Consider the following 26,157-nt stretch of genomic DNA (forward strand, 5'->3'; position numbering starts at 1 on the left):
CCTCAATCTTTTATTGCTTATGTCTCTGTCACACCTTCACTGATACTCGAAAAGTTTGAATCGAGTAGTTGTGAACATTTTAATGCTCCTTGTGAGGGTTGCTGAATGAAGCTGATGCTGCATCTGCAAAAACTTCGTTAAAAAAAAAAAATCAAAACTACCATTGCGTCCTCCAGTGTAGCCACCTTCAAAAGGTATGCATTCGTACAATTCTCTTATCCACGTTTAGATCTTAAAGTTATTTTTAAATCTTATACCTCATCAGTTGTGGACTTGAAGATTATTGCTTGGTATTCTTTCTGATTGCTGAGGGAAAGGATCTCACAGAACAGAGGTTTTGTATTGACTGAGATGACTGTAAAGCCTATGAAGCCCGTCTACCTGAATCTAGTGTTAACTTGTGTAAAAGTGAGAGAATGCCTGTGATATATTTGCGATTCTTGTAATTGAGGCAGGATCTGGGTAGAAGCCAGGTATTCACCTAGTGGAAACCACCGAAAAACCACTTCCAGGCTGGTCATCATACCAGTTCTCATCGTGAACACACCAGGTGAATGTAATTTGAGGTTGACGCGCATCTCCAAATCCCGGAAGCAGCATACTAATGTGTGCAGCTATCTGCGTGGCTTGTCTGATAATACGTTGTGGGACAAAACTTAATTTGTAAGAATACTGTATGCAAAAGCTTATATTCTTCTCGCACCCTCTCCCTCTTGACTCGATGATTACGTGAGTGTGCACATGATCACACCCTTAGTATTGACAGCAATGTAGGAAACACCAGGAGGAAATTCTGTCCTTTCCATGAAGCTGACATTGATGTATTTAATGCAATGTAGGAAACACCAGGAGGAAATTCTGTCCTTTCCCTGAAGCTGACATTGATGTATTCAATGATAAAAAGATCTTATACAATTGGACAGAGACAGGTATAGACATGGCACAGATCTTCATGTATTCTTGATGTAGTCTTTATTAACAGAATGTAACACTACATTACATAACATTGCTGTCAAATTTCTGCTACCTTTAATTTTTTCAGAGGTGTCAAGAACTATAACTGTATTTGAGACGCTAGTCCAGAAAAACGTAGCATGCGGTTGCAGTTGAGAATACTGCATTCTGTAAGAAATGGTTGATAAATCGTAGCCTGTGATTGCATTTCCAGTACTTTTGAGAAAAGCCTGTATTTATGGAACAAGCCTCACAATACTGTTACAAATGCTATACCTCGCCTGTTTACAGTTGGTTCAGGATTCTAAAAAATACTGAAAGTTTGTTACTAATTGAAGATAACTGCAGTCTGTGTTAAATTTAATGCCCCAGTGGCAAATGGTACATTGGGTTTAGTTAACATTAATGGCATTTCACATTGATGTAAACATTTGCGTAGCCACCAGTTGTGAATTTATAGGCTTTGAGTGATGTACTCATTATGGTATTGTATGTTTCTCAGTAGGTAGACAACTACTTTAGATGATATCTAAGATTTTCATATGTGGCAACGTCTTTGATGTTTAATATCTATTGGCAAAAAATTGTTAATATAATTAGTGTGAGAACATTATTGTAGCATATGAAATTTAATTGACAAAGCATAACATTTTTACTGAATTTCTCACTGAAGGTTTTCTAGTTGTTGATAGCTTAAGTTACAGTGACTGTAACAAGGAATTTGTGCAACATCAGTAGGTATTTGTCATTTTGACACACTGGAAAAAAAAGAATGGTCATATTTGGCTAAAACAAAAATGATACCTTGATTTAGAAAGTTTCGAGGATATGCAGGTACTAAATTGTCTTTTTGTGGTGGTCATTATTTTGCAAAAGCACTGCTTAGTGCTTGTATTGTTACAAAGATCTATAATAAACCAAGGAAACTGAACAAATGTCAAATGATTGATTCATCACAGGGCAGAGGGCAAGATAAGACTGCTAATTCTGGAATGAAAGTTTTCACAGAGTAACTCGTCATCAGTTCTATGTCCCATTCTCTCTCATCTTCTATGCAAACTGATTTGAATGTTCATATAATTTTCCTCATTAGAATCCCATCCAATCGTGATTGATTTGTACCTTTAATACTTCACTGTTCAGCAGTCTTTCATCCAGAGGTCTACTAATTAAACTGCTTACTGAAAGAGTAAATGAATAACAAGAGAAGAGTTGGAAAAGTAAAGTAACATCATTCCAGAAGGCATTAAACTTGTTAAGAAGTCCTGTATATTATGTTTTTAGTAATAATTTGCTAAATGCTAAAAAAAAATCTTATTTTCTTCCCAGCAGTTTTGACTTAAAGATAATGTTCATCATGTGCACATTGACTTGCTTTGTTCTTAATGTTACAAAGAAATCTGCTTTTCATGAGACACATTATTCAAAATTAATGAGTTAACAGTAATCATTTTCAGCTACACATATCTGTGATCTCTATTTTTTACCTCAGAAAAATATACCAGATCAGCAGTAAAATTATGTACATTAAAAAATTATTTGGTGTTGATTCAATACAAGAATTAAAAAATATGACCCTCAGTTCGTTTGCTCATGTTACATTATTATTACAGCATCCTGAAATGAAAATGATAAAAATGTTATTTATGATAGACAGTTGAAAATGGTTATCATATTTTCTCAGGATTCATTTTAGACTTTCTACAGAACACTCAGAGCAAGAAGAAGTTGCACTGAATGAAAATGCCTTTTACTGTAACTATAAAACCAATGGGAACTATTTTATAGAAACTCTTGTCAGCTAGCTGGCTAGATCTTTGTGATTGCAGCTATTTTACTTTAGAAACAGTCGGTATGCTGATATAATTTTACATAAGTATACTCATTTTTTGTGCTGTGAGTGAGTTGCGTAGCGAACGTACCTTCATTTTTGTCTTAATCCATTTTGAGACATAAGGTGTTCATAAAAAGAGAATATTCTTGCCAAGATATTTATTAGTCATTTGTTTAATTACAATAATGATCGAAGCAGAAGACATGATTAAAAATTTGTGCTGCAGCCAGGACTTGAACCCAGGTTGTCTTGATTGCTAGGTAGAAATGCTAACCATTTACACTACCACAGCACAATGGTCAACTTGGGTAGTTTGTGCAGTGGTAGTGTAAATAGTTAGCATTTCTGCCTAACAGGCAAGAAGACCTGGGGGTTGAGTCTCGGCCACAGTACATATTTTAATTCATGTCTTCTGCTTCGATTATTATCGTAGATAATGAAGAGACTTAAATGTCTCAAGGAATATGATTCTAAGATCTATTTGTTTAATTAATCACACTGTTGACTGTGGACAGCTCTTCTTTATTGTGTAAGTTCACCTAGCATGTTATTTTGTCAATTGCACGTGATAGCATGTGTAAAATTACCCAGTTTACTTTTTTTCCCCTTCAGGCATCTGTCCTTGGATTTCTTAAGCTTGTGAATTGTAATTGGTGAGATTTTCACTGTCAAGAGATTTTTTCACTCTGATATAACCTCTTTGAAGTGTTCTGATACGTCTTCCCTGCCTTGCGATAAAATGTTGATTCTCCCCTGACACAGATTGAAACCTTTGTTTCAGTAACTGTTGGTTTCTCCAAGCAGCAGCATCACCACACAATTTATTTTGGTGTCCAAGTCAAACATTAATTTCAAGACTATGATCTCATCATAAAGTACCATATAGTCTCGTATTTGATTGTACTTGACTTTAACATGAATTAATGGTGTGATAAAATTGTATGAAGAAGCTGCACTGTTGCTGGAATAAACTGAACAGCTGAAAAAAAAATCATGGGAATAGTAACTGTTCATGACTGAAAGTTTAAAGAAGTGCAATAATTAATCCTGGTACAGAAATGCAATAAAAATGCTCTGTGTTATTGGTGTAAATGAGTATTGTGCATTTTAGTACATGTTTAATATCAAACTGCATTTTTATGAACACATTCTGTGTAGTAGCAGTAGTGTGTGTGTGTATTTCCATGTTTAAGATATTATTTATTTGGTGTTCATGTGTACATTATGTTAGGTTTTTTGTGAATGTTTTGTATGATTATTTGTGTTGTTTATTATATATAAATGTGTTTGGTACAATAGAGCCTTTGCATTAACTTGTATACAACTTACTTCTGAACTGGCGGTCTTTGCATTTGTTTCCTGGCTTGATTTCAGTGGATAAGGCCTGTTCTGGGTGTGGTGTTTTTATCCTTCTTTCTTCTAGGCAGCGGAATGGCACTGCTAGTGGATTTTTTTAACTATGAATTGTGTGGTGGCACATAGGAATCACACAGTTTAATGCTACAACTCACAAACTGCTTAGTTACAGGCGAAGCTGCTGGCCACTAGGAGCCTCAGGATATCGCCACTAAAATGAAAATTGAATTAAACTTTCTTTCCTTGACTTCAAACATAAAATGCAGCTTTTTAAACATGCTATATTTAACATCCTAACATATATGACCTAATTTATATAAAAATAAAAGCCTGCTGCTTCTCCTGCTGTTTAAGTATGTACTGTGTGTCCCATGTCTTTTTAGTTAGTTAAATGTAACTCCTGGTGGTGTTGATGGCACTGTGTTTACAGAGAAGGATTTAGAGTTAATTGATTTCAGGCTGTTGGAGTTGTGGTGAAAGTGTTTCTGAATGTTCTTCACGGAGCACACAATTGAGCACTTGGTAATGGAGCCTCACAATCTATCACTGTTCTGCTTGTTTTATAGTGGATGTAAATCTGATAGAGATGTGGCGGGCATGAGATTGGGAATGGGTAAAATTTATCACTGTGGGCGAAGTCTGTGTGACAAACACATCTTGAGATTTCTTTCGTGATATGAATATGTACACACTTGAAGGCAGATGGAATACTTTATAGATCCAGCAGTTTTACTTCACAAATGGCAGCCACTCTATTTAGAAAGTGGAGTGCTGTCCTAGTTCAAAAGATCTCGGAATAATTTTGTATCTTCCATTTAAATATGCACAGTATAGAAATTATGCTTTCCCAAACTCATTTGCCACATCTTGCATAATGTTTTTGCTCTTGACTTGAAATGTTGACAATGTGACTGGCACAGGTATATTGGATGAAGGGATCCCTCACTGCTGTGTGCACATAGTTTAACGTCACTGGTGCAGGTGCGATACTAAACTAATGAGCCATTTGAACTTGAGTGTTGTAACGAAATGGCAGGTAAGTTGTCTCGTTTGTTTTTTCGTCTTATCCTTTCGATGCATGAAATCTAATTGTTTCCTGTAGTTCAGCTCTTGGTGCAGGTAAGCTGTTAGTGGTATTGTTTGCCACACTAATATTTTCATCTCTGTGAAAAGAATTAAGCCGTATTGCAATGCCTCTGTTTCTGAGTGGGTCACAGATCCCATGGAGAGGAGAATCTGAGATGTGGAAATAAGTCATGGATGTAAATTTTAAGTGCAGTATAATGAAATGAGTATGCATTATTAAATTTTATTGTTTAATGTGAACCATAAAATAATCTGAAACATGAATTTTCAGGTCTACTGAGAATATTCTATTCAGTAGAATAAGCTGTGCAGCAGAAAAAGTTCTTTGATTTAGTCTTCAACTCTGCCAGATTATCCATAAGACATTTAATGGGAATTAAATTACCCCGTTAGGCAATTCCTACTCTAATAAATTGTATGTGAACAGAAACTACTAAAATTAATGTTTAAGTTGCCGCAAAACAGTAGTAGTGCATAATGTGAAGCCATTTCTTTTTATTTCATATTTTATCCTCAGGTCATACAGAGAGCAGTGCAAAGATCAGTGTTGACTGAAAATAAGCATAGGTGGCTGCCGTATATAAAAAGGATAAAAAAAGACCCACAAAATTACAGACCAATATTCTTAACATCTGTTTCCTGCAAAAGTATTGAAGATATTCCATGTCCAAATATAATAAATTTCCTTGAGATTAAAAAAAGCTTCTGTCCACAAATGGACACAGATTTAGAAAGCATTGCTTGTGTGACACTCAACTTGCCCTTTCCACATGTGGTATCCTGTGAACTGTAGATAAAGAGCAGCAAGCAGATTATGTATCTCTAGATTTCCAGAAACATTTGACACAATACCTCAGTGCAGACTGTTAATGGAAGTCTGGGCACATGGAATGGATTCCCAAATAGGCCAATGGTATTAGCGTAGGTACGTGGTGACCCCCTCACCCAGTGGGAAACCACTGCAACCTGCAACCTGCCACCTGAGAACTGGTAGTTGTGCAAGAATAGAGTGGAATGGAAGAAATGGGTAGAGTGGGGGTAGCTCAACATCTGAAAGCATAAGAGAATTTAAGAAGAAGAAGAAGAAGAAGAAATGTGTTTGGCTTGAAGACTTCTTAAGCAATAGAACCCAGTACATTGTCATTGATGGCGAGTGTTCGTCAGAGACAAGGGTATCGTGACGCGTACCCCAGGGAAATGTTAAAGACTGCTCTAGTTACCTATATACTGTACCTACATGATGTGGCGGATAGGGTAAATGGCAATAGGTGATTGTTTGCCAGTGACACTGTAATATAAGCAAAAGTACCATTGATGATCGACTGTAGGAGGATTCAGGATAATTTGTACATAATTTCTATTTAGTGTTATTAATGGCAGCTTGCTCTAAATGTAGAGAAACATAAAAGAATGTGACGAGTAGGGAAAACAATTCTATAATGTTTGAATACAGTATTCGTGGTTTGCTGCTGGACTCAGTCATGTTGGTTAAATGTATATGCTTAACATTGCAAAGCAACACAGAATGGAACTAGCACACAAGGACAGCAGTAGAAAAGATGAATGTTAGACTTTCGTTTTGTGGGAGAATTTTAGAAAAGTGAACCTCACCTATAAAGGACCATATGTATAACATTAATGTGACTGATTCTTGAGTACTGCTACAGTGTTTGATATCACCACCAGATCAGATTAAAGGAAAATATTGAAGCAGTTCGGAGACAAGTTGCTACATTTGTTACCAGTAGGTTCGCAAATGTTTCTTGAACTCAAATGGGAATCCCTGAAGGGAAAACAGCATTCTTTTTGCAAGACACTATTGAGAGAACTGGCTTTACCAGCTGACTGTAGAATGATTCTACTGTAGCCAAAGTACATTCTGTGTAAGGATCTCAGAGATAAGATGAGAGAAATTAGGGCTGTTATGGAGGCTTATGGATAGTCATTTTCCCCTTGCTTTGTTTGTGTATGGAACAGGAAAGGAAATGGCTAGTAGTGCTAGAAGCCATCCTACACCATACTTTGTGTTGCAGAATGTGTATGTAGATGTAGTCAGTATCATTATTGGCTTTGACTAATTACAGAGTCCACAAAAGACTTGAATATGTTGCATAGTGACTTGTCAGTTGAATACTTTGTCGTCTGTGTTTGTCTAGGGCAATATGACTAGTCTAAATGATTTCACAGTATTGCAATTGAATAAAATGTACATCCATGGCCACTTTTCACATACAGTAACGCCCTCTCAGTGGGGGCTCCTTCAAGTAGGACCAATGTATATAATCAAAATCTGTTCTTCTGTGTACTCTCTTCAGTAGCCCCCTTTTTTTTGTTTTACTGTGTTAGCTTCTTGGGTTTTAATTGTGGCTGTGTGTATAGTGTTGGTAATACTTCCAATAAGCTATTACCAAAACTTACATTTTGCTTGCGACTGCATGTTGTTGTTCTTGTTCTAGGTAAAGAGAATAATTGTTGCTTTGCATGTTGTAGAAGTTAACTGCTTTTCTAACACTTGTAGTGTGTTGTTTATATGGATTGTGAATTATCGATAGTGGTGAGAAAATTGCACAGATCGCATATGCTCACGTAATGTAATGAAGAAATTATTTTGGAATGCATCCAGCTGTTATTGAGTTGTTTATAAATACGTAGGTTTACTGAAGAAGCAGAATTGTACAGTCCAAGGTAACTCGGAGGAAAATTGGTGCACAGTCTGTGGTGTGTTTAATACGCCAATCAGAAAGTACACACTGTAAAGCTTGCAGAAGTATAAGAAAATGAAGGAGAAGAAGTACAACAAAAGAAACTAAACAGTACGTAGATCGTGAGTGCAGATGAAATGTTCTTAGAGAAATGGTCTTGTGGTTAAAAAAAAATCCCGGTGTGTAATGTATTAAAAATAGGTTTGTACTTTGAACTTGAAAGTAAATTTGAAAAGTACAGGAGCCAATAGGCCAATAACAGCTGGATGGTGTAGCTTGTGCCTCCTGCATGATGCATGACTTTGCGTCCTCCCACCTTGGAGCAGTGCATGAAGTGGACACGGGAATGGGAGCGGGAGCGGGCAACTCGGAGTCGGGCCGGCCGCCCACCCCCGTGCCGGACCCGGCAGTGCCCACAGCTCCGGTCCTCATGCCCTCGCCTCCGCCAGCGTCTCCGGTGCGAACCGCACCCCCGACAAGTAAGTCGGCACCTGCCTTTCACGTCGTATGCAGGTGGTAGATTCTGTCACCTCCTGTGCAGCTTTGTAGCTACGTCTTTGAAATTTCTACTTTTAGGTGCACAAATTCTGGCGGCTAGTTGTTTGAAAATTATAACAGCTGTTGAGAGTCTTACTTTAAAAATAAGTTTTATAGTGCTTTATCCATTGTGGGTTGGAACCCAAATGCACTCAGTGGTAGATGTTGTTGGTCAGAATTCCTTCTATTGCATCAGAAGGAAAATAACTGCACCAGTTAAAGTAGGTGTGTATTGTGGCTCAGTGTGTAGGTGCCAGACTACAAATCCAAAGTTGTGGGGTTCAGGTGAAATGCCAAATCAAACTGTGGTCTGATATACGATAAACTGTAAGTTTGGCAGAAGTTACTGAAAGTGACATGTACTATCTCACCTAATAACACGGCCTCGTGAGCCGTGTATGTGGCCACACGGATCTCACACAGTCACAGTCGCTCGCTCACATGTTGTGAAGTTGAAGAATCAGTGTAGGGGCAATGGCCTTCCTTCACTGAGCACTACATCTTGTGACACACTGTGATATAGCAACCTGCCATATTTCTTTATCCTTTTCCCTGTCATGTGGCACATGAAGGTGAGTGAGGTTAAGGTGCATAAAAAGGGGAGTGGTGGGGAAAAAGATCACTCGTGCAAATGCAGTGCTCTAGTTCACACAGATGTTTAGGTTGATTACAGTTGTGCCTTTTTTTCTAGTTAACTCTTTCATGCCAGGTTCAATTGCTGTGCAGTTATCCTAAGAGTACAGAAATACACTAACAAATCAGATATTCAGTATTAGTCATTGAAATTTGGTACAAGTATACTATAAGTTGTAGGTTTACTGTCTCTGTAGGTTCAGAACAATATCTTGTTGTGGTATATTTCAAAACATATGGGTAGATGTGGAGGAACACAGCTTTGTCTGCCAGTTTCTCTTTGGCTTTCTCTGGTGTAGCACACTGAGGAATGTTTTGTTGGATTCTTCTACCTTTCATCTGATGGGATATTCTTAGGGAAATGAGGCCAGCTTTTTGGTTGCAAACACAAAAGAATAGAGACAAACGAATGTCATCAACTTGTTAGTATGTAACAGAAACTGCACTGATTGCAGTAATTGTGCCATGTTTACACAAAATTCTGAGAACATTTTCTTTTATTGGCCTGTGAGTTTGTGGTGCACAATATAAGCATTGAATATGCACATGTTCAGAATATATAAGATGATTTTGATGCACTTTACAGGCTATTTTTGTCGCTAGAATTTTGATATTTTCATCAAATTTAGGAGAAAAATTGCTATCACCTGAAATAACAACAAATTTGATACTGCTATGTAAAGCACAGTTTAAAACTTGCATAATTTTCCTCTTCCTCATGAAAGTAATACAACCTTGAAGTAAGTTTGCAGCTGAAGAATGAATGTTTGAGGAAACTATAGTGTAACATCAGGGCAACATACAGGGGAAAAAAAAGCCACAACACAAGGCACGTACATGTACTATCCTCTGTAGTGCGTAGAAGAGACGTTTGTGGCCACAAAGTCGCACTGTGTTGACTTACACAGAACACTGTAACTATGAAAGCCGCGACTGTAAAGAAATTTATTGCACAACTTGTTGTGTAAACACACAAGATTAGGTAAATCTCTCTCACAAGTTTGGATTGCTTTCAGCTGTTCAGCCATGTGGCTGCTTGTAGATGATGCAGGGTTTTGGCAGGCTGGCTTGTTGCTATCGGCCACCTCCAGCACCACTTGTGAGGGTGGCAATGAGTCAGTGTGCCAAAATATTCTCACCGTCTGTATGACGCAGTTAAAGGTGGCAACACTCTGAGGAAGCCTAAGATCACACACCTCTACTTTTAATTTACAGAATTTTTGGATTTGCTAATAACAGAGAGCACTATGTCTTAAAATGGCAAAAATTCTGTTCCAAGGAATCTGTGAACTTCATTCAACAATTTTTTTTTCTGAATTGTTAGTATTTTTGGCTGGGAGGACCAAATCAGCTATGAACTTTAGAGCTGGTATTAATTTAAGCTGCATGTGTAGCATAGGACTGAAATTTGGATCATTACTTCAACATGAGAACTGAACAACAGTGGTTATCCTTCTATAACACTCTTCTTAAATACATTTGGTTTTACTCATTTTTCATGCCCGTTATTCAACGTACAGCATTTCTTACACCTTCTGTCACATGGTTAAAGAATCCCTCTCTTCCCATCCACCTCCCCCTCCACTCCCCTCCCTGCCCCCATCCCCAAGTTTTTTCTCTTTTTTCTGTATTATTCACACTTGGAGATCATCAATCGGAATTACACTGCTATGTGTTGTAGTTGTGTAAGCATGGCTTTCAACTACAGCACTTGACTGTTTTAATAAATGCCTTACACACTTTGTGTTTTTCAGTAATAATGTAACTGGTGCAGTAATTTCCTTATTTTTTATCATTAATAATACAGTTGCAGGCCTTAAAGGTAATTAGGCAGCAGTAAAACACGCATTTCATCTACTATAAAAGTAATATAGGATTATGAATCTATTGTAGAACCACGTATGTTTGTTACAATGTTGCTGTGGCATTTCATATCCAATTAATGGCACTTGATTTGTGTCAAGACCATTAAAATGAGATGATTTCTGTTTTAATAGTAATTATAATCATTAACACTTTGGAGGCTGGTCACTTAGAAGAATATTGGGCATAGGAAACCGGTCATTTATGCCGTTATTTAAAGCGTTACTGGCACATATACTATCAATGTGTCTTCAGGAATAGTACAACTGGAAAAGGGCCAGACTTAAAGATTTATTTTTCATATTTATTTTAATTCTCTGGTAGATTACATATTTTGTAGTAATTATGACAGAAAGTACGATTTTACTTCCAAGAAAGAAGTGTAACGTGAGTTGTTGAGCAATTTCTTCCTATTGAGCTTCCAAAGTTTTTTGTTCACTCAACAAACATGTCGTATTTGTTGCAGAATTATAGCAAAACGCAAAACCTAAAGAGCACATGTACAAAATTACGTTGCTGAAATTATATTGACTCAGCCATTCATGACAGCAAGTGTTAAGTTTGCTAATGTGGTTTTTTTTTTTTTAAATTCTAGATATTTACAACAGAAGGCAGCACCAGCCAAGGGGTAGATTGCTAGATACCCGTACATTGTCCTCATACAAAATGAGTCCATTTTTCAAGTGATAAGTGGTTTCCGCATTGGGAAAATCATGGCCTTACATATACTCGGGCATGGTTTTTTAAACACAAAGTTGCCACCCAAGCTGTGCTCAGACTTGGTCTCCATAGTGTCAACTGAAGGAATAACCACAAGTTTTCACAAGAAACTAAAGGGGTAATACACACACACACACACACACACACACACACACACACACACACAATATTTCCTTTAAGCTTCACAGCTTTTGTAAATAGCATTATCGGTGTCATTTACACTTGTGCAATGTGTGAAATTCCTTACCATAAAAAAAGATAATAAAATTGATCGGAATATGTTTTTTTGATACTCAGTTTCCTCAGTTATTGGGAAGAGAGGGAGGTCTAATTTGTTACGTAATTTTTGGTGTGTGAAACTGGTAACCATGGAAAGAGGAACAAACTAAGCTAAAAGTGTGTGGCGGATCGGTAGGAGCAGTATAGCGATTTATGTCACAAGGTGATGTCTTATGCCAGTGATGGCATACTGCTCACTTGCACTCACAGACTTGTGATGGCAAAAGAATTGGGTTTAATGTTATTGTTACAGAAGTGTGGCAGAATGACTACTACATAACCTGCAACATACGTTAATATTTTGCTTGAAGATTTGTGATTAAGACTAGTAGACAGTATCTGACATGTAGGTTTCAAGACTTAATGAAAACTGTAAAGCAGAACCAGGCTACTCTGATACGTAAGAGGAGCTTGCACATCTCAGATGTTTCATGAATCCTATGTTGTTTGTAAAAAATGTTCAGTTATTATAAGTTGATACAGGCTTTAAAGCTACATAATCAGAAATGGTTTGATATGTGGAAGCACTAGGAAGTGTTACCTAGAGGTAGTTCTAGTCAGGTAGTGCAAGAGCCTAACGCTGTAAGGTTACTCATTAAAGTGTTTACAGTACACAACAGAAGCTTTAATGTTAGTAAGCTTTGACACTATTGTAGTTACGATGTTCGTCAGTGATGCATTTTAGGCCAGAGTAATGCAACCAGAAACTGATCTCTCCAATTTAAAACTAACGCTGTTTTGAGAAAAATTTAAATAAGTGGGATGTTGAAACAGTGGTCCATGTCACTGAAATAGAAAGTATCTGGTACTGCCAGTACTAAATGTGTGTACTTCCTGACATCGCGTTCCCATAGTTGCTACCGTGTATGTCTGTCGTTGTGTGTCGATGTAATTTGTGACCGGTTAACCTTTTAGCTGTCTAATCTGGACTTTATTTACTTTGTTAATTGGTTAAATTCATTGCTTGTTCATTCCTTCCACTCTATAACCGTAAGAAAATGCTGCTGACAAAAATACATCGGTCAAAACGTAAAGTGTCACACTGTTACAGTAGAAGCGGATCACTTAATTGCTTGAACATCACTACATTTGTCAAAAATGTATAATGTTTCTAGACTAGTCAAGATTCATTTCTGAGGATATTGGATACTGTCGGATGCACTTGATGTGGAAGCGTCATCCTGTAAGCTGTATGCAGTGATGGACATGTTGATGAAACATTTTGAAATCATTAACTGAAAATTTTCTCACACAAAATATGATTTCAGTAACTCCTGTTTTTTTTGTACATGTACTGAAATATATTTTAGGGCTTTTTAACAAGATGGTACATTAAGTTGCAGACAGGCACAGTTAAAAGGTACTTGCACACAAACTTTTGTCCACAGCCTTCGTCAGAAAATAAGAGAAAAAGCGTGCGCACACACACATTCATTCACACAAGAAAGCACACCTCACGCTTACATTACGAGGGGCGTTTGAAAAGTCCATGCAAAGTCCAAGAGATGGCACCACCGGTGCGTATTGAGGTCATGTTTAGTTAGTAGCATCTTTGGAAAGAATGCACACCAAGTTTCAGCCATATTCGTCTATTTCTTTGTGTTTGGCATTCGTATGAATTAAGGAAGTCAAGTCATTGTCAACAATGGACGAAAAAGAATTTCGTGTGATGATTAAACATTACTTTATGAAAGGCGAAATGCTTGAGGAGACTAAAGAGAAGCTTGATAAACATAATGGTGACTCTGCACCTTCGATTAGATCAGTTTATAAGTGGTTTCAAAATTTTCGGAGTGGCCATATGGGCACAAGTGATGCTGAACGTTCTGGACACACTGTGGAGGTTACGACTCCAGAAATCATTGATAAAATCCACGATATGGTGGTGGATGACAGAAGAGTTAAGGTGTGCGAGATTGCTAGTGCTGTGAGCACCTCGAATGAACAGGTACATAATATTTTGCATAAACATTTGGACATGAGAAAGCTATCCACAAGATGGGTTCCGCGATTGCCCTGCTTGACCAAAAATGGAATTGTGTGAAATGTTGCAAGGATGGTTTGCAGCTGTTCAGGAAGAATCCATTTTGTCACTGTGGATGAAACATGGATACATTACTATAATCCTGAGACCAAACAACAATCTAAACAATGGTTTACCAAGGGAGAATCTGCACCAAAAAGACGAAGACCATTCCTTCAGCAGGAAAGGTTATGGCGACTGTCTTTTGGGATTCAAAAGGGATAATCCTCATTGACTATCTGAAAAAGGGTAAAACTATTACAGGAGCATATTATTTACTGTTATTGAACCTTTTGAAAACCGAGCTGGAAGAAAACTGCTGGCAATTGGACTGCAAAAAAGTCCTTTTCTATCATGACATTGCACCAGCACACTCCTCAGCAGTTGTGGTCTCAAAATTAATGGAAATAGTATTCCAACTCATTTCACATGTCCCCTATTCTCCAGACTTGGTTCCCTCAGACTACTATTTGTTCCCCAAGTTGAAGAAATGGCTGGCGGGACAAAGATTTTATTCAAACGAGGAGGTAATTGCAACTACTAATAGCTATTTTACAGACTTGGACAATTCCTATTATTCGGAAGGGATCAACAAATTAGAACAGTGTTGGACAAAGTGTGTAAGTCTAAAAGGAGACAGTTGAAAAATAAAAAAGGTTTACCCCAAACATGTAAGTAGTTCTTATTTTTGCACGGACTTTTCAAACACCCCTTGTATCATCATCTCTGGCAGTGTTGACCAGAGTGCAGCTGTCACATGGAATGGAAGGGAGAGGACGGGGAAGGAAAAGGGATAGCAGTGTAAGAGTGAGGGGAGAGAAGTGCACTGTTGTCTGGCAGAACGTGCAGGGACTAGACTGCCAACAGGCGTAGCGTTAGGAGGCTGTGGAGCAGGGAGGTCGTGAGAAAGGAGAAGACTGGGGAAATGTGGGTGGATGAGTTGGCAGAGGCTGGCAAATGGAAGGTGGGAGGGGGTGATAGTGCAGAGAGGGTGGAGACTGTTACGTGGACAGTGAGGGGACAGTATGTTACCGCAGTTTGAGGCCGGGATAATTTTGAGAGTGGAGAATGTATTGTAAAGATAACTCCCATCTGTGCAGTTCAAAAAAGCTGGCAGTGGAGGGGAGGATCCAAATGGATCGGTTAGTGAAGCAGCCATTGAAATAGAGCACATTATGTTCAGCTGCGTGGTGTGCCAGAGGGTAGTGGACTTTGCTCTCGGCAACAGTTTGCCAGTGGCCGTGCATCCTTGTGGACAGTTGGGTGGTACTATAAATTGTGTTTTATTTGATCAGTCTATTCTGTACTCACTCTGAAATTTATACACAGTTGAAAGATAACTATGTGACACCTGTACAAAAAAAAGTGGTGGGTGGGAAAGTTGTGCAGCTGAACACATCAGGAACAAGCACTATAGGAGCTATTCCATCATTTTTTTCATGTAATAGTCTTCTTTGGAATAGGCATCTTTTATTTTAAGTACCTTCAGTGGTCGTTGTAACAATTGTGGTTTGCCTACAAATGGGCTTAGCAAGATCATAAACAGGTCCCCTGTTTAAAATTACTTTCATTATTCACAATTTAGCTTTTACAAGAAACCTGTGTGTTGGTTGAGGGGCGCCGAGGATGCATAGAAATAATATAGAAGAAAGGGTTGGGGGTGGGGGGGAATTGGGCAATGAAAGTAGTTTTAAACATGAGAACTGTCTATGATCACAAAAAATCATTTGTAAGCATAATAAAAATTATTTCAGTGAGCATTGAAACAGTTTTAAATAAAAGCCCAAATAGTCCTTTATTTCAGTCATAAAATACTGACTCCCATATTATTTATAAAACTGTGTTTGCAGAAGAGAGGCCGGTAAAACAAATAAGACAATGTCTACAGTAGTAGCAGTCCTTCTTATAGATCACATTAAAAGCTGAATCACTACTTCAAAAGTGTCACACTCAATGACAAGCATGTATTGACGGTTAATCATTTAAATTCTTGTTAATATTAATGTTAGCTTTTGATTTCCAAGCCTAAAGATGGTAAAATATTGCTTGCGTGAGATAGTGGTCTTAACATATTATTAGCTGTCATTCATTGTGACAACTATGTTACACTTGCCCATTTTCTGAAAATTCTGTATTTTTCATGCTCTTGTTTATAAGGAACAAGTAGCCTTAGAGAGAATGCCACATTGCATTGTGAATAGCATGGAATTCTAATTTTGAAAGGCATGCATCTTTCAATTGGAGGAAGGTGCCATCTTTACAGGTAAGTAGCAATTATATCTTGGGAACATTTGCAGAATAATTCCTCTATGTAATGCTTTCACCAGTATAGTGATATCAGGCTAATGCTGTAAATGTTCCCAACAATTGTTGCATGTGCACTGTAGGAATGAACTCCTATTTTATGCTTTCGCTTGCTTTTGGATGGTTGTCTTTTCTTGTATTTTGTGTGCAACTGCTAAATTTTTGTAGTGTTCCCTCTTCATTGATTATGCTGAGATCAGTGCCAGTTCAGTAATGAAAGTTGTCCAACTGCTGGCATATAACATGATTTTGCACGTAAATGGCAGTTGACAACCCAACCATTCTTGGTTTTTATCTAGTTTGGAAGTGATGAGCTCTGGCACTGTTCCAATGCAATCAGGCAAGGGTTTCGTGCATGTGTGTGAGTGTCTGCATTTTTATTCTTGTGTCTTGGCCAATTTACACATCTCTGTCAGGAGAGTGATGAAGTTGCGTGCTGCAGTTAATAACGACTTAGTATTAGTGTAATTTATTATGTTCACTTGTAGTTGCCATATAGTTACTTCCAGTAACATGGAATCACCATTTACCAGTTTTACAAGTTTCTGCAGTTAGTTTAATAATAAAAGGAAGAAAACTTCAAACTGTGTCCTTTTTAATACTCAGGCAAAAACTTGTTTTCCTCTGTTCTTCAATATGTATCTCTGATGTGTGCCCTCATTGTGCTGTTACACTTGCTTGAAGTTGTCAGGCACATAACATTAACCCGCACAAAAATCTCCCTAAATTATAACTATAACTATTTCTAATTCTGAAGTACTTGGAATGATGTTGATGTGATTGGAATCCACTAAGTAGTGGTCATGAGGGCCATGGATATGGACTATATGATCAGTAATGGAAAATCCAGGATGAAATGTAACAGTATTATGAAACGGATAGTTGCCACTCACCTTGTAGCAGAGATGCTGAGTCGCAGAAAGGCACAACGGAAGGACATCAAGAAGTGAGCTTTCGGTCAACAAGGCCTTCGTTGGAAATAGACAACACGAACACGTGCGTGCACGTACACTCGGGTGACCATCTTGCTGCTGAGGCCAGGAGGGTTAAGGGAACATAGGATACACTGCAGGGAGAATTCCTATCTGCACAGTTCGAAAAAGCTGGTGTTGGTAGGAAGGACCCAGATGGTAAAGGCTGTGAAGCAGTCGTTGAAATGAAAAACGTTGTATTGAGTGGTGTGCTCAGTAACAGGGTGGTCCAGTGGTTTCTTGGCCACAATTTGTTGGTAGTCATTCGTGCAGACAGCTTTTTGGTTGTCATGCCCACATAAAATGCAGCACAGTAGTTGCAGCTTAACTTGTAGATCACATGACTCATTTCACAGGTAGTCCTGCCTTTGATGGGGTAGGCGATGCTTGTGATTGCACTGGAGTAGGTGGATGTGAGACTATATATGGGACAGATGTTGCATCTATGTCTATTACAGGGATATAAGCTACGAGGCGAGGGGTTGGGAGCAGGGATTGTGTATTCGTGGATGATGGTATTGTGTAGGTAATGTGGACAATTGAATACCATTGTGGGAGGGGTGGGAAGGATAGTGGGTAGTACATTCCTCATTTCAGGGCACGGCGAGAGGTAGTTGAAGCCCTAGCGGAGAATGTTATTCAGTTGGGTGGAACTTTGGGAGGTGGTGCGTGACTGGAGAGATACGGCACGGGCGATCTATTTTTGTACAAGATTGGGACGGTAATTACAATCTGTGAAGAGCTCAGTAAGACCCTCAGTATATTTCTAGAGGGACCGCTTGTCACTACAGATGCAACAGCCACGGGTGGCTGTGCTGTATGGAAGGGATTTCTTGGTATGGAAGGGGTGCCAGCTGTCAAAGTGGAGGTGTTGCTGATTGTACCTTGCCTGACTCAGTTCGCTCCTCTGCCCAACAGTGATCCACCTTCACTGCCCCCAAATCACCCCTGTTAACTTTCCAGAATATCTTAACCTTGAACCTTGCCTCACTATCAGTCCCCAAATCTCTCAACATGCAAACTAACCTTACATTTGCAGAAAGAACCATAATCCACCATCTAAAAACTGATCTCACCCTGTAATCTTACCTTCTGACAAACACTCCACCACTGTTGTTTTGAACCGCAAGGATTACCAGGCAGGAAGACTCTGCCAGATGTCAGATTCATCCACCTGCAAACCCTGCCACAGCTAACCCATTCCAGATTCGGCAGGATCTCCAGTCTCTCCTCAGATCCTGGGGCCCATCCAAGAACCTCTCCCTAGAGTCCACACCTCTCCTCATCTCTACTGTTCCCTGCATCTCTATCTTCTACATGCTTCCCGAAGCCCATAAATCCAACCATTCAGGATGCCCCAGTGTGGCTGGTTACTGTACCCCCAGTGAGAGAATCTCCACTTTCATAGACCAATACGTTCAACCAGTTACACACAGCCTACCCTTCTATATAGAAGATACCAGCCATTTACTCCAGTCTCTCCACAGTTCCCATTCCTTTACCGCATGGTGTCCCGCTTGGCACTATTGATACGACCTCCCTTTAAACCAACATCTAACTAAACTAACATCCAGGGCCTTACCGCTATCGACCATCACCTTTCCCGGCACCCAACGGATTCTAATCTATAACTTTCTTCCTAGTCACCCTGACCAACTATATCTTCTCACAATTACTTCTCCTTTGAAGGCATTATCTACAAACCAACCCAGGATATGGATATGGGCATCTGCTTGGCTTCCCTCTATGCCAAGCTCTTCATGGTCAGTCTAGAGAAATCCTCCCCAAACATCCAAAATCTCAAACCTCTCACCTAGTTCAGATTCACTTATGACCTTTTCGTGATCTGGATTGAGTGTGGGGAAACCCTATCCACATTCCTCCAGAACCTCAAGACATTCTTCCCCATTTGCTTCACTTTGTCCTACTCAACCCAACAAGCCATCTTCCTCAATGTTGACCTCCACCTGAAAAATAGCTACATCAGTATCTCCATCCATATCAAACCTACCAATCACCAGCAATACCTTCACTTCGACATCTGACACCCATTCCATACCGAGAGATCCCTTCCGTACACCTTATCCACCCATGGCCATTGCACTTGTAGTGACGAACGCATATCCCTGTAATATACCTATATGCAAGACCTGTCCCATACATCCTCCCTCCAGTGCACCAAAGGCAAGGCTACCTGTGAAACCAGTCACGTGATCTACAAGCTAAACTGCAACTATTGTGCCACATTCTATGTGGGCACGACAGCCAAAAAGCTGTCTGTCTGCACGAACAGGTACCGACAAACTGTGGCCGAGGGACAGCTGAAACACCAGTTGCTGCGCCCAACACAACATTCTTCATTTTGATGACTTCTTCACAGCCTGTGCCATCTGGATCCTTCCCACCAACATCAGCTTTTCTGACTTGCACAGGTGGGAACTCCCCTGCAATATATCCTACGTTGCCACAACACTGCTGGCTTTTACCTCTTAGTCATTGTCGTTACCCGTGTAGCCCCTTCCCATTCCAGCACTACACAGCCATCTATTCCACTAATATACAAGCAGTCTTTTTTTACTTCTCTTGTCCCCCCCCCCCCCCCCTCCCCCCGACAACAATCCCCCCTTCTCTCTCTCTCTCTCTCTCTCTCTCTCTCTCTCTCTCTCTCTCTCTCGCTCTCTCGCCCGCTCCCCGGTCTAACCTCCTGACTGCCTAGCTGACCTACCCTCTCCCCATCTTGTCCTTGAATGTTGTATGTTCCCCCGTGTGTGTGTGTGTGTGTGTGTGTGTGTGTGTGTGTGTGTGTGTGTGTGTGTCCTCTCCCCCCTCCAACAAAGGCCTTGTTGACCGCAAGCACGAACAGACAGACAAATGGTTAAAATTTCTGAAAAATTGGATGAGTTACGCGAGAAAAAGAGCTTCACAAATTGAGCATATCAATAGCTAGTTGGTACACTCTGGTCCTAATGGAAGCAGCTATTCATCTTGGCACTGATTTAGTTGTCAGATATCCTCCTGAGGGATACGGTGCCAATTTCTGCCTGACGGGCAAATTAGATCGTCAAAATCCCGAGCTGGTTGGAGGGACCTGTCTCTACTGCTCAGAACATTCTCAATTTGGGAGTTATCGGACGACCTTGTTGGGTAAGGTAGTGTTTGGCAGGCACAAATACGAGCAGCAGAAACACTCTTTGTGTGCAGACAGGCATTATTTTGCCGAAATGTGAGCCTGGGATGGCTTTCTGTAACGGGCAACAAAATGGGTTGTAGAACGTCGTCGAAGTATCGTGCCGTAAGGGTGCCACTGATCGAAACTAAAGGCATTCTGGTACGAAAAAGAAATGCCACCCTAGACTGTTGGCCACAGCTGTTGGGCCGTATGGTCGGTGACAGTAGGGTTAGTGACGCACCGCTGTCCGGGCCATCTCCAGATACGCCTTCAGCGTGAAATCCCGTTTGACTGCAGTGCGACTGTCTCCGGCGGTGACTTTCGCTTTTTGAAGTGAGCCTCGATGATGGGCAGAGACCTGTCTGGAAACACCTGAGAGAGTGGTGGGATATTAACCTGACTGTCCCCCGCTGTACAGCCTGACAGCCGGGAGTGTGGCCGGGGGTGCCGCTTCATTTCATAGCAGTACCCCTTTGGTTGTCATCTGCAGTAGTATGTCGACAAAATTCTACTCTCTTTTGTTGCCTTTCACGGTAAGCGATCGTGGGCTTCCATTTCGGCAAGATAATGCCCACCCACAGGTGGTGAGGGTTTCTACTGCTCGTCTTTCTGCTTGCCAAACTGTACATTGGCTAGCAAGTTCTCTGGATCTCTCCCAAATTCAGAATGTTCTGAGTATTATGGACAGAGCCCCCCAACCAGCTAGGGATTTTGAGCATCTAACGTGCCAATTGAACAATTTTGTATGATACCTGTCAGGAGGACTTACAAGAACTATCAAATCAATGCCAATGTGGTTAACTGATGGCATTAGGGCCAGAGGTGGACCAATGCAGAATGCAGTATTGACTTGCTCAATCTGTAAAGCTCTTTCTCTTGAATAAATCATCCAATTTGTTTTAAAACTATAGTCATTGTTTGTACCTGCACATTATATCTATAGATTTCCTTCCCATTCATGTAATTTGTTCATGTCACATGAGTGCGTGCGTGTGCGTGCGTGTGTGTGTGTGTGTGTGTGTGTGTGTGTGTAATTTTTTTTTTTTTTTCCTTCCGTATGAGGAGCCTATGTTGATGGCAGTAGAATTGTTCTGCAGCCTGTCTCAAATAATGATTCTCTAAACTTTCTCAGTAGTGTTTTGTGGGAAGAATGTCTTCCTCCCTCCAGGAGCTCTCATTTGAGTTCATAGAGAATTTCCATAACACACATTGATCAAACCTGTTGATAACAAATATAGCAGCAGGCCTTTAAATTGCTTCAATATCTTCTTTTAATCTGACCTGGTGGGCATTCCAAACACTTGGGGAGTACTCCAGAATGAGTTGTACTTGTATTCCGTTGTGTTGTATATGTGATCATTCTTTATAAATGAACTACACATTATCCTAGAAATGTCCCAATAACCCAAAGTTGACCTTTAGCTTTTCCTACAGCTGAACGTATGTGCTGATCAAATTTCGTCTCACTTTGCAACATTATGCCTAGATATTTAGTCTATGTGATGGTGTCAAGTTGCACACCACTAATACTGTATTCCTATTCATATGTAGTACCTTACATTTTGTCACATTTGGAGTAAGTTGTCATTCATCGCACCAAGTAGAGTGTCTGTCCAGTTCATTCTGTATCCTCCTGCCATCACATTAACTGTGACACTTTCCCTGATACTGTAGTGTCTCCAGCAAACATTGACAAAGTGTTACTCTGTCTGACAGATCATTCGTATCTATAGAGAAAAGGAGCAGTCTTATTACATTTTACTGTGACATTCCTGGTGATATATTTGTTCTGATGAAACTTGCCACCAAGAACAGTGTACAGAGTTCTATTACTTAAGAAGCCTTTAAAGCACTTGCTAATCTGAGAGTCTAGTCCGTATTCTTGGACCTTTGTTAACAGCCTTCAGAATGTCATTGTAACAATCACTTTCAGGAAATCTAGGAGTTTGGAACGTGTGTTGCCCTTCACCCACAGTTCACAGTATATTATGCAAGAAAAGGGCGTACTGAGTATCACGTGAATGTTGCTTTTGATAACTGATAAAGGGTTCTGAAAATAAGTCATATTTGCCAACTAAATGCCAATGCCTTATGTGAGAACATGAAGGACGGAGGATTGCTCAGTTAGCAATGGGCATGGGCGGTGAGTGATGTACATTAGGAAGTCGCATCGGCTAGAACCTTCATTCTGTTGCGTATGTCTGTTGCGTGTTTTCATACAGAAATTGTGTACCAGAGAGTCAGAAACAGGAACAGTGTTCCTGTGTGAACATCCCTTGTGGTTGCCTTTCAGGCATCTGATTTTTAGCTTTGTGCAACATTTTACGTAAATAATGAATTGGGACATCGAGAACTTTCTTTTTCCTCAGTACCTTATCACATATAATAAAAGGGAAATTGTATTCGACATTAACAGAAGCTTTTCATTGCTTAACAGTAGCTGCATTAGAAAGACGATTATTTCTTTATTCTTAATTTGTTTTGTGTCGGGTGCCGTGTGGCCACCTGAGTAATATCTATTTGGTGTGCAGCAGGTCAACACAAATGTATTTCACATAATTCCTCTTAGCTACGGTTGAAAACCTGGACTTCTGATGATTCATATTCATTCAGTTTCTCGGTAACCACTTGAGAATAGTTTACAGAATGCAACACACTTTTCTTTGTAATTGTTGAGAGAGTTTTATCCAAATGAAATTTTTTTTTTTTCTATCAAGTGCTCGTTGAGTGAATTATGTAGTTCCTGTTGAATGAGTCCACACTACTTATAGCAAACCTCACGAGATGGTAAATGTGCAAGAACAGAAGAATTAGAACTCCCAGAGAATTGAAAAAGGGTTTGTGTGGATTTCAAAAACAGACATTGTAGATTGTTAAAATTACTTTTCTATGACAGAAGAATGTTCTTTGTGAACACCCAGAATTTTGTCAAAATATGATACCACAGCACATAATAAACAAGTCATTGCATTTCAATGTCAATGGCAATTATTCTTGTAGTGAGTTTGTTTCGTGCTTGAGAGTTTTTTAAGTTGTCCTTTTGGTCCTCTGTTCAAAGGTTGGTTGGACTAATCAGTGCAATCATTCCACCTCTGCTGAAGCACTGTAGCCTAAATCCAACATAAACTGCTTAGTACAGTTGAGTCTTGGCCTCCCTTCCCACTTTCTACCCCTCACGTTACTAAACTGGCAACTCCGTGATGACTCTGGAAGTGACTTATTAACCTGTCCTTTCTTAGTCTGTTCTGCTAAATTTGACTTAGTACTTCTTCATTGGTTGCCCATATACCCAACGTACTTTCAACATTTTTCTTTAATATATTTATGTGTATTAAATTAAGATAGGCATTGAAGAAAAGAGGAAAGGAAGAGTGTCCTGCGTATGAAAATTGTCCTACAAAGTTATAATCACTTTCGTCTTCGCAAACTGCACGAGAGCTCTCTCACATCTGCGACGGCATCGTAATCTGGCAACCGATTCTGCTGACAGTTCAGATGTGCAATTGGCTGACACATTCATGTTTGTGCTCCCGTAAGTGGTCCCTGACCCGATCCCTGACCCGCTCACAGCTACCCCTCGGCCCCGTCCGACAAAGGAGCCGGTGGCCGTCACATCGCCGCCGGTGACGCCGGCCGGCCCGGGCGCCACAGCCAGCCTGGACAGGAAGAAAGACCGCTCGCGTTCCAAGTCACCTTTCCGCAGCCTGCGCTCGTGGCGCAGGTCTCCGAAGGCTGGCACGTCCGGCGCACACAGTGACGACGAGGGCACATTGGAGCGCGCTGCAGCTGGTAAGGTCTTTGGTGGAGGTTGGAATACCGAATGAGGAGACGCCGTGGTAAAGTACACACATTGTATTCGATGAGGCTGGGATTCGTCACTCGTCTGGCCTTTATCGAAGCCCATTCGTGACCTATTCTGAGGACTTTATAGCTCTTATTTGTGAGTGTTGAAATTATTATGTAAGCAACATGAACACCCAATGGTGAGGTTTGTGTGACATAGTGAAATAAGTCTATTCAGTGAGAATGTTATACAGGAAGAGTCAAACAGGACTTGACAACTTTGGAATGCTATAGAAATTTACTGAGATAAATTACAGAATCGATAGTTGTCACTTTGTAGCAAACGGCCCTGCTTTTGATTCGCCAGAGTTTATTTCACGAAACCAAAATGCACAGTGAGCACGCTCCACACTAGTGGAGGTAGCCATTTTAATGTTGTACTATGCTGGGTGCTCCTCGTTGCGGAATGGGGTACTGCACTACATGAATCAAACTTGAGGTTGTTTGATACAAAATGTCACATCTACCGATGATGTAAGATCTCTCAATAAATTACTGTATCATTCCAAAGTTGTAAAGTCCTTTCTGACTCACCCTGAATACAGTGAAACAATGTGTACATAAGCGAAAGAGAGTTAATTTCGTTTTAAATTAGTAAAACAGTGATTTGTTCAATCACCTAAAGACTCTTCCCACCCCTTTTGCATGATGTTGTTGCTGACTTCCTCCTGCCTCGCCCACCCGTTACTTTTTATTACTATTCCCCCTGTAATCATGTCCCCTACTTCTCCCCAGTCTGTTCAACTTTCTCCCATCTCAATCTTTTGCCTGTCACAGCCTTTATAGAAAAATAGAAAAAGGCCACAGGATGCCATCAGAAGCGTGGTTATATTTTTGATTCCTTCTAAATAATATTGATCTCCCCCCCCCTCCCCCCGTGCAATCCTTTGTAGGCGTGTGCATTAAAGACCAACGTTGAAGTAAACACTGCTTGAAATCGCTGGCACTCTGTGGTTTACAATATAATTCCATAGTTTAAAAAATATTATTTCTGGAATCTGTGAAATAATTCATTGGTGCTGATAATCGGTGTGCACCATCCCCTGAACAAGAGCTATAAAGATACTGTTAATTTACATTCAGGAGCAACGTAATAAAAATTTTGAAAGTATTCCATATTCTTCATTAATACCACACCACGATTAGAAGGATGGTAGGTAAAAGATTTGTCTCTGCATTTATTCTGAACCCTATTTTTTCTTTTCTCCCTTTTTTCTGCTTAAGTAAAATGTCTGCTAATTTGGCCATAACTCTAGTAGTGTAGAATTTGATACAATTGTTGTACCCATTTGTACACCAGCTTTTTGTTTTGTTTATCATTGTAGCTTATGTGAGTGTCTTGATAATGTTGTGTTGTTACTAGCATTTGTACTACAAGGATCATTCATCCGGAGAATGTGGCTGCTGTGTAAGTATGAGCTGCTCAAAAACTCACAGCATTTTGTGTAGTTTCTGCAGTAATTATTCCACTGTGGAACAAAAGGTAATAAAATTGTTACTTTTGCTCCCTCCCACCCTTTCCAGGCTCGTGTGTATCTCCTTTTTGATGTATCTGAGCTACATACATCTTTGTGTGCTACTTGTAATTTTTTTACTCTTCAGGTATGTGCTGTGATCACTCACATAAAATTGTCGAGATGGTTCTGGAATCAGCATCGCACTGACTTGTGAAGAAGAGCACAAAGTGCAATGATTATTAAAATGTGGAACTTGAAATATTGCGCAGAGTTTTAATGTTACGTACAGGAAGGAAAATTTCGTAACAGTTGGCAGGAGAGCAGCAGTTTGTTGTTTATGGGCTACTGAGTGTATGTAGTTACGAAGTTGAATGTTTCCTTCACACAAGGTATCCCAAATAAGTAGATGTGGAAAGCAGTTGTGGG

General features: G+C 39.9%; 1 protein-coding gene across 5 annotated transcripts in view; it reads left to right on the top strand.

The window, feature by feature from the left end:
- Nucleotides 1-26,157, top strand: part of LOC126425232 (spectrin beta chain) — a 535,456-nt gene that overhangs the window by 485,412 nt on the left and 23,887 nt on the right. For 2 of the 5 annotated variants that reach the window (XM_050088188.1, XM_050088192.1), the window contains 2 exons: nt 8,259-8,411; nt 24,002-24,220. The exons of 2 other annotated variants lie outside the window; for them this stretch is intronic. In XM_050088188.1, coding sequence (XP_049944145.1) covers nt 8,259-8,411; nt 24,002-24,220 — 372 coding nt within the window. The remainder of the gene's footprint in view (nt 1-8,258; nt 8,412-24,001; nt 24,221-26,157) is intronic. One more of the 5 variants, XM_050088189.1, reaches the window with a different exon arrangement.

Source organism: Schistocerca serialis, chromosome 10 (genome assembly GCF_023864345.2).
Source record: "Schistocerca serialis cubense isolate TAMUIC-IGC-003099 chromosome 10, iqSchSeri2.2, whole genome shotgun sequence".
NCBI lineage: Eukaryota > Metazoa > Arthropoda > Insecta > Orthoptera > Acrididae > Schistocerca > Schistocerca serialis.